General features: G+C 36.4%; 2 protein-coding genes across 5 annotated transcripts; one reads left to right on the top strand and one right to left on the bottom strand.

Moving 5' to 3' along the window:
- Window positions 1-350: 350 nt before the first annotated feature.
- On the top strand, window positions 351-3,213 carry LOC129894486 (cytochrome b5-like). 2 transcript variants are annotated; one of them, XM_055970203.1, is made up of 4 exons: window positions 351-523; window positions 642-740; window positions 2,565-2,631; window positions 2,733-3,213. In XM_055970203.1, exons 2-4 carry the CDS (start codon window positions 654-656, stop codon window positions 2,981-2,983), a joined length of 405 nt encoding a protein of 134 aa, XP_055826178.1. In that variant the 5' UTR covers window positions 351-523; window positions 642-653; the 3' UTR covers window positions 2,984-3,213. The 2 variants fall into 2 exon arrangements, with proteins under 2 accessions (XP_055826178.1, XP_055826177.1); XM_055970202.1 differs by having other exon boundaries at window positions 427-523; window positions 622-740.
- A 740-nt stretch (window positions 3,214-3,953) lies between these two features.
- Window positions 3,954-11,790, bottom strand: LOC129893868 (rab GTPase-activating protein 22-like). Of its 3 annotated transcripts, none has more exons than XM_055969290.1 (5): window positions 10,983-11,788; window positions 9,142-9,277; window positions 8,388-8,437; window positions 6,011-6,064; window positions 3,954-5,801 (listed from the first exon to the last, which is right to left on the bottom strand). In XM_055969290.1, exons 1-5 carry the CDS (start codon window positions 11,135-11,137, stop codon window positions 4,577-4,579), a joined length of 1,620 nt encoding a protein of 539 aa, XP_055825265.1. In that variant the 5' UTR covers window positions 11,138-11,788; the 3' UTR covers window positions 3,954-4,576. The 3 variants fall into 3 exon arrangements, with proteins under 3 accessions (XP_055825265.1, XP_055825263.1, XP_055825264.1); XM_055969288.1 differs by having other exon boundaries at window positions 11,264-11,788; XM_055969289.1 differs by lacking the exon at window positions 6,011-6,064 and having other exon boundaries at window positions 11,264-11,790.
- Between the last annotated feature and the right edge of the window lie 145 nt (window positions 11,791-11,935).

Raw genomic sequence — 11,935 nt, 5'->3', positions numbered from 1 at the left:
TACTTCGCTAAGGATGAGCTATATATATTTTGAGAGATCGTTTGGTACATAAGATAAAAATAGTAATTTTAAAATAAAATATAAAATAATTTTATTTGTGTTTAATTATAAATATTAAAAATAAATTTAAAATTATTGTATTTCAATTTTTATATTAAATAATAAATCATATAGAGTAAAAATGAAAATATCTAATATATAAAAACTAAAATTTTATTTTATAAAAAATTAGAAAATAATATTTATAAATGGCTAGGAAATTATTTCTCTTCAATTTAACTTTTTCCCGTAAAATATATAAAAACAAGAGTAAAAAGTGAGGGAGGTGGTGGTACAGTTGTACAAGAGTTGGTAAACAAAGTCCGGAATCCAAAAGGGGGGGCGTAATTTGAATAAAATTTGAAGGGCAATTCCGTATGTGGATTTCTATAATATTGACCCTGTACTTCCGCCTCCACACGCAAAATAGGTGTTGGGGGGTGCACAATTGGAGAGAGAAAGAGAATAAAAAAAACTCTCTCTCGTGAGTATATGTAAAAGTTCATACAGATTCACAATTTTATTTTGTTTTTTGGATGCAGAATCTTCGATTCTTAATGGTGCTTATTTTCTGTTTTAAAGTGATCTTGCCGGTGTTGCAGTAGCAGGAAAAAATGGCGCCAGATCGGAAACTTCATGCCTTTGAGGAGGTCGCAAAGCACAACAAGACCAAAGATTGCTGGCTTATCATCAGCGGAAAGGTTGTAATCTTCATCTGTTTTTTTTTTGTATCAATTTGATTTTAGTTATTAGATGATGTAGGTGGTGTACCGGTTGTGGAATTTTTTTGAATCTGTTTGTTTTTATTAGTTTTCTCATTAGATGCCTGAGTGGTTGAAGTTGCTATCACATTGGAATTATAGAATTAATAGTGATTGGGGATTTTGGTGATAGCTTTGATTTGATCTAGTTAGTTATTTTTACAGTTCCAATTGGATTTTTATTTTTGTTGCAATTTCAGCAGTTAACGTACTAATTGCCGTTTCGAGTTCTGTTTTTGGAGTCTTCTTTGTACCTACCTGGTGGTGTTCAGTTGAAGTGACTAACTTAAAAACTTGGCATATGTGGATTCAGTAACTATCCTTAGACTCCACTGGAAAATACAAATAATACATTTTGAACCCTGTAAATCTAATAGACCGTGGTAGAGTCCCGAACTCAAGTCCTAGAAAGTTTAAATGGTAGATCCATCTCATCTCGGAAAAGGAATTAGGAATTTGACTTTCCCTACTAAATAAAGGAGTTTGGTGGTCTGTGAACAGAGTAACTATCTTTTCGGTGTGTTGATGAAGGTCATGTTGGTAAATATGAATGTATTTGTGGAAGCTAATAGTGAAATACACTTTGACATTTTAGTCTTTCATCCTGGAGAACAGGTTAGTTGTTTATCTTAGAGAATTGATGCAGAGAGGTTAGCGCTTGGATATGGGAAAGGAAAGTAGAAAGAAAGAAATTTAATTTAATTTAATTTATTTAGTTGAGAAAAAGGACAGCTGAATTATTTCCCCCCCTTTTCCTTGGATCCGAGCTGACCAGTCAGTTCGTTTGCCAAATACTTTTGCTACGTTGGGGAGATATGAAAACAAGCATGTACACTGAACTTGCAATTTGAAGTTCAATATTTGCAAATTGAGGAGTATTTCAAGTAGAGTAATGGTTTTCGCTCACGGAACTTCTAACTTCAAGTGAAATTCATGTGCGAACTGAATTTCAACTTTCTGTTTCAAACTTTAACTTCAAATGCTCTTTTCTTTTTCCTAATTCAATCGAACTAACATGAACTCATGAAGAAGGAATTTGTTGGAAAATTGAAACACAAACTGCAGATCAGAGTGCTTTTTAAAAATTTATATGACTTAACCTAAAGTAGATCCTCAATCTTGAAGTATATAAAAGTATCCGTTATGTGTATATACACCTCTACAGCTCAGGGATCTGATTTCTGTTAGAGATCGTTATTTTGAACCTTCTGGTGTGATTGAGTCATCCGTTTTCTTCAACTGATGTTTGCTCTCTTTTCTTCTCAAGTTGATTGTTCTTCATGAAGTGTTTAATGGTTTGTATATTAAGGACAATAAAGTAAAATATATCAAATGCTATGGCTTGAAGGAAATGTCTAGAGCTAGGAAACATGTTTTGGTTATGCATCTCGTTTGTTTTCATATCTCTTCTAGTCATTTGTCCTAACATGTGAATTTTGTTGAAATAGCTTATGGAGAAAAACCTTAAATAAATATGAAAGGTGCTATGGTACGGAAAAAGGACGTGTTACTCATCTGATGGTATAAGTTGTTCAATTGGGGGAACTGCCTTAACAATCCCATAAAAGATTATTTGCCTTGGGATGCTTATCTTTGCTATGAAGTGATATATCTCATTGTTATAATAATAAACCGTGTTCAAGTCAGTGTAGACCAACTTATATCTCATCTCAGATGATTTTCCTTTAAAGTTTTAAGAGTTTTATGTTTTTCCTTCCCTACAATGAAATATGAATTTATGCCTGCTTATTAAAATGATCTCAGGTCTATGATGTAACTCCGTTCATGGATGATCATCCAGGTGGTGATGAAGTTTTGCTTTCAGCAACTGGTAATACTTGGTTTTGTTCACTTACGGTTTGTTTATTTGGGTAATAAGTGTTGATGGTTTTTGTGTGGCATGAATTCTGATGTTTGTTCTATTACCAAAAGGGAAAGATGCAACAAATGACTTTGAAGATGTTGGCCACAGTGATTCTGCTAGAGAGATGATGGATAAGTATTACATTGGGGAAATCGACATGTCAACAGTTCCCCTAAAACGCGCTTATATTCCATCTGAACAAACCACATACAATCCAGACAAGACTCCAGAATTCATTATCAAAATTCTACAGTTCCTTGTACCCATCTTGATCTTGGGCTTGGCCTTTGCAGTACGACACTACACCAAGGAGAAGTAATTCTTCTGAATTCCAGTCCCTGTTGGGCCACTTTTTCTTGATTTATGTAGTTGTTGAAAGAACACTTGGTTTATCTTGTTTTAGTTCATTTTTGATCTGCAACAACTGAATGTGGTCGTCAATTTTGTACTGTGCTTCACAATTGCTATGTCTGATGCCTTCGTGGGAACACTATACTTGACTTGGTTTGTGTTTATTAGATACTTGAGAATATATATGCTTCATGTTTAGATTTTTGTGTTTTCTTCTGGTCTGTACTGGTTAATTTAGTTGCGACTAGCTTTACTGAATTTGGGGGCATCTATTAGTCTCTTAGATCTTGATTTTGCTCGTGCCCTTGGAGATGACAAATCTTGCCCTTGCTTGCCCGCTTTTACCACTATACTGGGCACTGGATATAGAATTGTCTTCTTTAAAAATATAAATTCAGCTGCTTTCAGTTCTCTGGCAGACTTTTTATTACTAGCTTGTTGGCTTCTCCCATTATACATTAATGGAGAGAGGACTGCTCCGCTCCCTCATGCATTGCCATATTATTATTACTGATTACAATCACATGAAGTATTCATTTGACAGTTTGTCTAGGCATGATTAATTTAAGAGAAAAAGGAAGATTTCTGAAATTTATGGTCTAAATTTATTTTTGTAATTATAGGAGGAAAAAAAGTCTTCACACCAAATTTATTTTGGTTTGGATTGGATGATATTTTGTCAAATCGAATAATTAAGTGAATACCCCTACTTATGCGTTCTGCTAGTACTACTAGGATAGCAAATGCTAGGTGGTAGCCCAATGTCAACGGAGTTTAAGCACAAGCCAAGAGTTATGTTCTGGATATTCTCTTTTTTTATAGTCTAGTAACATTTCACATTTGATACCTTACCTGAAGTTATCTTTCTGGAGATTCTGAAAGACTCTAAGATAAGAAATTATTCCAAATGCAATACTGCGCAGATTTAAGAACTCGTGTTATGGTGATGTTTTAAAATAGCGCTTCAATAGTTCGGAAGAGCATAAATATTCTGCAGCTGCATTCGAGCTTCACATTTCATTAAAAAAAATATCATTTAAGGTTGTAATGCTTGTGATATAGCTATTGCTTTGATGATAAAATTACAAACCAACCACGGTGCGTGGCAAGGTATGCTATTCTATCATCCACAATCCCAGCTCCATATCAAAGAGAACACTCCAAATGAAACCCATTTACCTTGGGGAGGTTGGGGCAATAGGAGATAAATACTCCAAATAAAAGCCACCTTAGGTTAACAAGAGAACTAAGTTAAAAATTCAATATCAAGCATGGTACACCAATCACCAATTGCTACACTGAATTCAAGCAATTTGCAAGTCTCAACGTAGGAGATAGTCACAAGTTATTTCCCAAGTGCAGATTCTTTTGACATTTGCATGTTCTTTAGCAAAAGAAAAGGAGCGGCAGTACTTGACCATAAACTGTCTTCAGGTAGAGCAGTTCTTCGTGTGTACCAGAGATGCATGCAGTGTTAGTAGCATCATCCCACAAAATAACGTTGGAGCAGCAAAGAGAATAAATTAGTGTAAAATCTTGGAAAGCACCATAACAAAGGTGTCTACATCTTGTCATGGAGAGTAACCACCAAGTCATGGGCATCATCTAGAAGCTTCCATACATCCAGTTGACCAGCCATGCTCTGACACTCCCTTAAAATTTCATCCATGCTACTATACTTCTCTATGATCTGTTTCCTCCGTTGCAATACAGATGCTGCAATTGCATAAAGCAAGAGATCATCTGTTGGTGGGGCACGAAGCCTAATCCTACTCCAGGCAGACTTGCCAATCCCAGCCCTAATAGCAGCCTGGTCTGCCCACATTACTTCCCATAGGCAGAGCGTTTGCTCAAAAGATAATTCCCTCCTGAAAAGAACTACCACCATTCTGTACACAAAAAAGCAATCCTCTGCTTGGAGCTTCTCCAAGTGCCGATAGAGATGTGAATCCTTTTGTTTGATGATCTTAGAAATAATGTTCAGCTGCCTCCTGATTCCAACCTCATCAAGCCTGAAGTTATGCCGAGCCTTTGTCATGAAACCAACAAAGCACCAAAAAGCTTCATGGTCCTCTGTCATAACAGAAATTATGGGTGAAAGCAAATCGCTCATCCCCTGGCAATAACCAATTTCAGGGTCATATAGCGCATAGGCTTCAAGAATGGAGACTAGCCGAGCAGCATGAAGGATCCTAGGGGGCTCTAGATGTTCATAGTCCTTCAACCCAACAGCCTCTGCAAAACGGTGTGCCTTGCTTTCTGATACTACAGCTTGAGATGGGGAGTATGCTATCCATTCGGCATTAGCACGAATCGCATCAAGCCGAATTATTCGTTGCCATGTAGCAAAATCTTCTGCACTGCAGGGACGTGACTGGACTTCTGTCTTTGAAGGAGAAGAGTCCTCCTTAGAGGTCACTTCACCAGTATTCTCATCCATGCTTTCTGCAGAGGGGACAGTTTGACTGATATCAGGATCTGCAGAGGAATCTGAGTCTGATGACTCGGAGTCAGAGACATCATTTGGCTCCGTCACTTGTTTGGAACTGGAAAAATCATCTGACATTGTACCACCAGGATTATCAGAATCCTCAACATATGTGCTCCTGTCCTCACTGGAGAGAGATTCCCGGGCAGTAACAACATCATCATAGTCAGGGGAATCCAACCCTTCAGTGATATTTCCTTCACCATCGCTTCCCATTCCACCAGTTTCCCTCATATTAAAGGTCCCATTGCGTTTCAGCAGTCGACGACATTCTCTACAATAGCTCTCATATTCCCTCCTGCAATCACAGATTAAATACACTGGTAAGGGAGTATGAATCATGCAGTCAAAAGGTAATTGGAACAAATATTAACACAAGGATAACTATGACCTGTCAACTGAATACACACGAACCCTCTACATTTTTACAAGATAAAAATAAAGAGACTTTCTTGTATCTCAATCCTTTTTTGGGGCTAGGGAGGATCAATTATCTGGTTACACTACCTCTTCTGATTTCTTATACAATCTCTTTCTTCTTTAGAGCTGTTCAACTCGTAGCTGCAGAGAGACATAAAGTAAGTCGATTTAACTGTAATCAAAGCATTCTCTGTATAGAAATAACGAAAAACAGCAATTGCAGTCACAGAACTTTTTTTGACAAATAAAGAGATGTCACCATGTTTTCATTTTGTCACAGAACGTGACACATATATGGAAAACCAAACTCAAAGTAATTGGTTTTTATCTGGACAACCTTGTATGAATCTTGCCGGACTTGGGATAATCTCAGCAGAAGAAGTATTCAAAATATGAATAATTGTTATATGTGCCAGGAGTCTGAGAGTGTGAAGCATCTATTTCTGCATTTCACGGCAGCAGCTGACATTTGGAGTATTTTTTTGTCAGCTTTTTAGAATTGACTGGGTCACATCAAACAATATCAAGGAAGCTTATGAAAGCTATTGTTCATGGAGAATTGGGATATCCATCAAAAAGACATGGGCAATGGTGTCTGGTTCTATTTTTTGGTGCATCTGGAATAAAAGGAACCGTAGATGTTTTGATGGGATTTTGAATCCTAACCATACTCTTAAACCGAAATGTTTATATAACTTATTTAGTTGGTTCAATCAGACGCCTACTGAACTTTTTATGGACTTTGTCTGCTCCTTTGTTGTTCCGAAAGTTTTTGTATAGGAGCAGACACACTCTTTTTGTTGCAACTTTTGCTATGCATCATCTTGATGCCTTTTAATGAAATACCCTTGCAACATAAAAATAAAAAATAGAAACAAACTTGCAACAAAGTAATTACACTGATGCAGAAGCCTGGAAACTGCTCTTAAGGTTTCATTTTGGTGACAAATGCATTGATTAAAGAATAAATGACAAACCATACAAAGGTGCTCATTTTTTGCCAATTGAAGTATCTCAGTTTATTTAGATTTTAGACACAAGTATTCAGGTAAATGTTGCAATTTATTACGTACATTTTAATAAAGTAACTCTAAACAGTAAAGATAAAAAATTTCATTAATTTGGATTTTATACTTTTATCTTTTTTGGTTTACCATCTGGTGTCCGGAACACGTTCACGCCATAAAAAGTTCATTATGTGGGATTCCATTACAAGTTTCGAGCCCTGATTATGGTAAAAGTGGGCTTAACTTTAACAGAAGAGAATACTGACTTCCAAATATCTTTTCAACATTAGAATAGCAAAAAAATGTTGAAAATTGCAAAGAAAAAAGTAACCCTTATAGGGAAAAAGACAGGTGTGGTCTAGCCAACATATGACATTCTTCACCAAGATGTTCCAAAAGTCTTGCAGTTTATGCATTACTTTGACTAATAAGCACTTTTTTGGCAAAATCTAAGATTTGGGCCTACAATTTAAGTGCCTTTAAAACACTTGCTCAACCTACCAAAGCAAACTATTAAGTTCCTCTTTGACGTTTACTTGGTTAACCAAATACTACGCATAATTTGAAATATAACTGCAACAAACAAACACGTGATGATGTTCTGATATATTATTTTCAAATTATACGAAATTTTAAGGTAGTACTTTTCCTGTGAATACTATACAGGAAATTCTTACTACTGCACTCGCCATGACTTCTTCACTCCTGTTATTTCTTTATTCGACATACTTTAAAATATTTTTTCTTGAGCCGAGGGTCTATCCGAAACAATCTCTCTACCTCCTAAGGTAGGGGTCAGGTTTGCGTATATTCTACCCTCCCCAGACCCACTTGTGTGATTACATTGGGTATGTTGTTGTTGTTGTAAACACTACTCCACTCCCAAAGGGAACTAAAACCCCCCCAAAACAATGCCAATCTCTCACTTCAAAAGGTGAAGACATCTACATGGTAAGGGTAAAAGGATCCAGAACCTAGATTGTCACCATAAAAAGTACTCTTAGCACTCCAAGAGCAGAGATAAACTTTGATACAATCTTCTACAGAAAAAAATCGTCACATAATTGAGACAGAGCCAGTGACCCTAACATAACTGACTGTCCAGTAAAAGGATGTTTTGAAAGAGTGACAAAGCATGAGATTACTGGTCCCAAATCTGAATGAAGCCATGGGAGGTAGTTATTATATAAAATTAAGGGGAAGCATATGGATATAATTTTCAGCAGTCACTAAGAAGTAAATGTCCAGATGATAAATTATTATTCAAAATGTAATAGAACTCCCCTGCCATCTCCTGTGGAAATTAAGCAGAGCTACAATTGGCTAATCAAAGCAGAAGAGGACAAGAGAAAAGAAGCAAATATCTAATTTATCATTGAAAAAAGGAGAAGAAAACAATCAAAACTCAGATTATCAATCTTAGCAAGATAATTATTACATGAGAAAGAAATACTTACACTCCCAGGAGGAATGGCCAAACCTCAGCCCTGATACTAGGATCAACACCCTACAGGAAAGGGCAAATAGATTAGTCAACATACTTACTCTTGTTTGCTGTGTTGCTCGGACTCTTAAAAAATGTAAGCGGATGCGTGTCGGTTTCTTCAAAAATAGTGTGTTTTTGGAGAATCCGACAGGGGTGCAGCATCGAAAGTGAAGAGGCCACTCAACTTAGATTGTTTGGAAAGCAAGGAAGAGAAACTGTGATGTTAAAACTTTCCAGTTCCTTCTTCAGTTGTAAAAAGGGAAGAGTTGAATGGCTTTCTCACTAGGGCACCAAAAAAAAAAGATCTGAAAATTTTGAAAAAAGTTGGGTAATTCACGACTTCCTTTCACTCTTTTTTTTTGGATACCAAGCAAGACAGAATGATTTTTCTACATCTTCCATTATCCCTTAACCACACAAGGTAAACAGACAATTTTCTTCTTTTTCCCCTTTAGAAAATTCTAGATTAAAATTTAATGATGGTTGGCAAATCTACGACTTCTCTTCACGTTCTTATGTCCAAAGCAGGGAGAATGGGTTTTCTCAACTCAATCTTATGCATTCCCTTTAACCAAGCAAAGGAAATGAAATCATTTTGTCTTTGTATATTCTTATTCCTAACTTCCCAAATCAACATTCTGAGGTTTAGTTGGCCTGATAATCTCTGTGTACATTGAAATAAGAAAGATACAATTCTAAAAATTTAAGGAGGGCCAGAAACTCACCCCACTTCGGACTTTCTTTAGAAATTTAATTCCACCATCGCGAAGTTTTCCTTCTGGTGTGAAAAAGCTTCTCCACTGTTGGGGTGCAAGAGCACGTTTTCTTTTTCTACGAGACCATGGTGATTTGAGATGACCTCTGAAATAAATCATACGCATGATTAAGCATTTTGGTAAACAAGAAGTGGGTAACAGTATATTCATTGTTTGTGTTAAGTGTCAAGGTAACAACATCAGCAACTCAAATAAGATCCATCAGACAAGATTGATATTCAGCATGATCAGCAATTTCACATAACTTTAAAACCAACTAACTCTAGAAAATGAGAGATTTGCAAAGGTTAACCATCATAACAAGAAGAAAATAGTAGTAGGGAAACTGCAGCCGAGAATGATAAAAGAAAATAAACCGGCAAGACCACAAGTCCACAACCACAACATAATGTGTTGAAGGTAATGAACTTAAAACAACTTGAAAGAAGGAAGCAGTTGCAAGATACATAGAGTTCAACCAGAAATTAGCACATCACTTAACTGCTAAATATAAGAACATAATCTATCCATCAGCCTATCTCTGACAGATGTGATTTAGCAGCCGTATAGGAAGACCTATTCATGATTCACTGTTCAATCAGAATACCCCAAAACAAAGCACTCCTAATTACCTCCAAATAACACCTCACTAAGAAACCTGCAGAATCTAAGGGTTAGACTGCACCATGAAGAGTCGTACTATGTTGCTACTTAAATCTCAATCTCATAGGACTGTGGCGCCTTCATGCTAAATCATCACAATATGCTAAACATTTACCAAAACAACTTAATTAAGAAAAACTTTCACCATCGGAAACATTAAATGTAAGCAAAATATACGGAAAAGACCACTTAGGAACACTGCTAAACATCCCATCCCACTGTTAACAAGCCAGCCCATTCAAACAATAACTAAATTACACAGACAGTAACTTAAGCTGTTAACTAGCCAAACCGTTCAAACAATATCGAAAAACCACAATACACGGACAGTAACTTAAGAGTGAGACCCTGGAATAGAAACTTAAAACTGACATCAACACCACGATACTACCTACATTAGAAATTCCCTTTTCTCAACTAGTGAAACCTCACCCCAATCTACGTCCCAAAAGCCTCCAGATAAAAATATATAGCATCCCTGTCCTGGGGAAGTTGGAGAGAGTCACATATCATATCAAATTGACATTTCTTTTGTAGACTTAGTTTATCATCAAAAACACAAAGTTGAAAGACTTTGTGAAACTTAAAACACGAGGTCAACCTACTTGTGTCACTGTGACAAAGTACAGGAGGAGAAATCAGCAAGAGGTTGAAAAATTCGTAGCTTTCAGAATTTTTTATCAAGTAAGCATACAAATATAGAAATTATAGTCCACATACATTCAATAAAAAAATGTTATCACCTAATGACAATCGCCACCCTTATCTAATATAAATCAAATACATTACCATGACTTGTTCAAAGTTTAGCTCAAGGAATAAATCCAACATGTTATTGACAATAAGAAATCCAAACAAACTAAAATACTGTTATTAAAAAAGAAATCCAACAGAACTGCCACAAATATCAAATTTAGACTCAATTATAGCAGCACAACGAATAATTTAACAAAACATAGTAGAGACTGAGATGGGTTGAAGGATTAAACTTTAGCACTGGGGCATATCCTAGGCCAAAAAAAAAAAGAGGACCTGAGATCGGATCTGAAAAGAATAACTATGCTTATAAAAAAAAGGCAGATGAATTTTATAGAAACTGAGAAGCAGATCGAAACAGTTTTAGAGTGTGAAAGACAGGAAAGACTCACCGATTAGAGGAAGAAGAAGAAGCTGGTGAGGAGGCAACAATGAATAGAACTGATCTCAAATGAATCCACGACGATGTCGATGATGATGGTGATGATGAAGACGGTGAAGAGGAATTTGAAGATGACGAAGTCTGACTTCGTCTGAGAGCTCTCATCTACTTCTACACTGACTGTTTTAACTGTGGAAAAAAAAAAGATCTACTCTACAGATTTCTAGGGTTTCAATGATTCCAGTTCAATAATTCCTTTTTGCTTACAATATGTTCTTTTTGTTGTTTTACCTAGTAGTGTAGAAAACGGCGACGGCCAAGGCGAGACCGGCCAAGGCCGTGACAGCAAAAGCTATACCGACATTCGAAGGTTGACGTTCCATCCAGAAAGCACCACCGTTTCCACCGCTAACGCCGATGAATACTCCACCGAGCTTACTGATTCTGGTGCCGATGGATTCAACAACATTAGAAGCGACGGAGGTGAAGAAGAGATGGAGCATGGAGATGGAGATGGAGATGGAGAGAGAAAGGAATCTAGAATGACGATTCTGCCCCTGAGCTGCACCGTGCCGACTAGATTTTCCACCATAACCAACCCAACCTTCCCTTCTCAACTGCTTTCTTCTTTTTCTTTTTTTTACTTTGGTTTAGCTCTTCTTCTCATGAGTCTCTTTCTAATCAGTGTCCTCTTTTTCTTTCTTTCTTTCTTTGATCACTGCGAGAGCGTCCTAGTGGTTTTTGTTGTGCGTCTATTTCTCTTTTTTATTTTAGTAGTGGGACTAGAGAGAGAAAACAATGCACTTTTGCTTTTGTTACCGCGGGTTTCCCTTTAGGCTTTTTTATCACACCTTAATAATTTAAAATGATAAATGTATAAAAAAAAGTAGAGTACAGATAGAATTATTATGAAAAGGATAGAATAAAAAATAAAATAAAATAATTAAATATTAAGATAATAAT

The sequence above is a fragment of the Solanum dulcamara genome, chromosome 7 (assembly GCF_947179165.1).
Source record: "Solanum dulcamara chromosome 7, daSolDulc1.2, whole genome shotgun sequence".
NCBI lineage: Eukaryota > Viridiplantae > Streptophyta > Magnoliopsida > Solanales > Solanaceae > Solanum > Solanum dulcamara.
This window is presented reverse-complemented; position numbering and strand designations above follow the sequence as displayed.

Bases quoted from the DNA above. Each gene is read 5' to 3' on its own strand.
- LOC129894486 (XM_055970203.1), top strand. From the start codon at position 654: ATGGCGCCAGATCGGAAACTTCATGCCTTTGAGGAGGTCGCAAAGCAC. The intron at 741-2,564 runs GTTGTAATCTTC...AAATGATCTCAG, and splicing joins GGCTTATCATCAGCGGAAAG to GTCTATGATGTAACTCCGTT. The intron at 2,632-2,732 runs GTAATACTTGGT...TATTACCAAAAG, and splicing joins AGTTTTGCTTTCAGCAACTG to GGAAAGATGCAACAAATGAC.
- LOC129893868 (XM_055969288.1), bottom strand. From the start codon at position 11,475: ATGCTCCATCTCTTCTTCACCTCCGTCGCTTCTAATGTTGTTGAATCC. The intron at 9,278-11,263 runs GTAAAACAACAA...GATTTATTTCAG, and splicing joins GCCGTTTTCTACACTACTAG to AGGTCATCTCAAATCACCAT. The intron at 5,802-6,010 runs GTAGTGTAACCA...CTGTGATTGCAG, and splicing joins TGTATAAGAAATCAGAAGAG to GAGGGAATATGAGAGCTATT.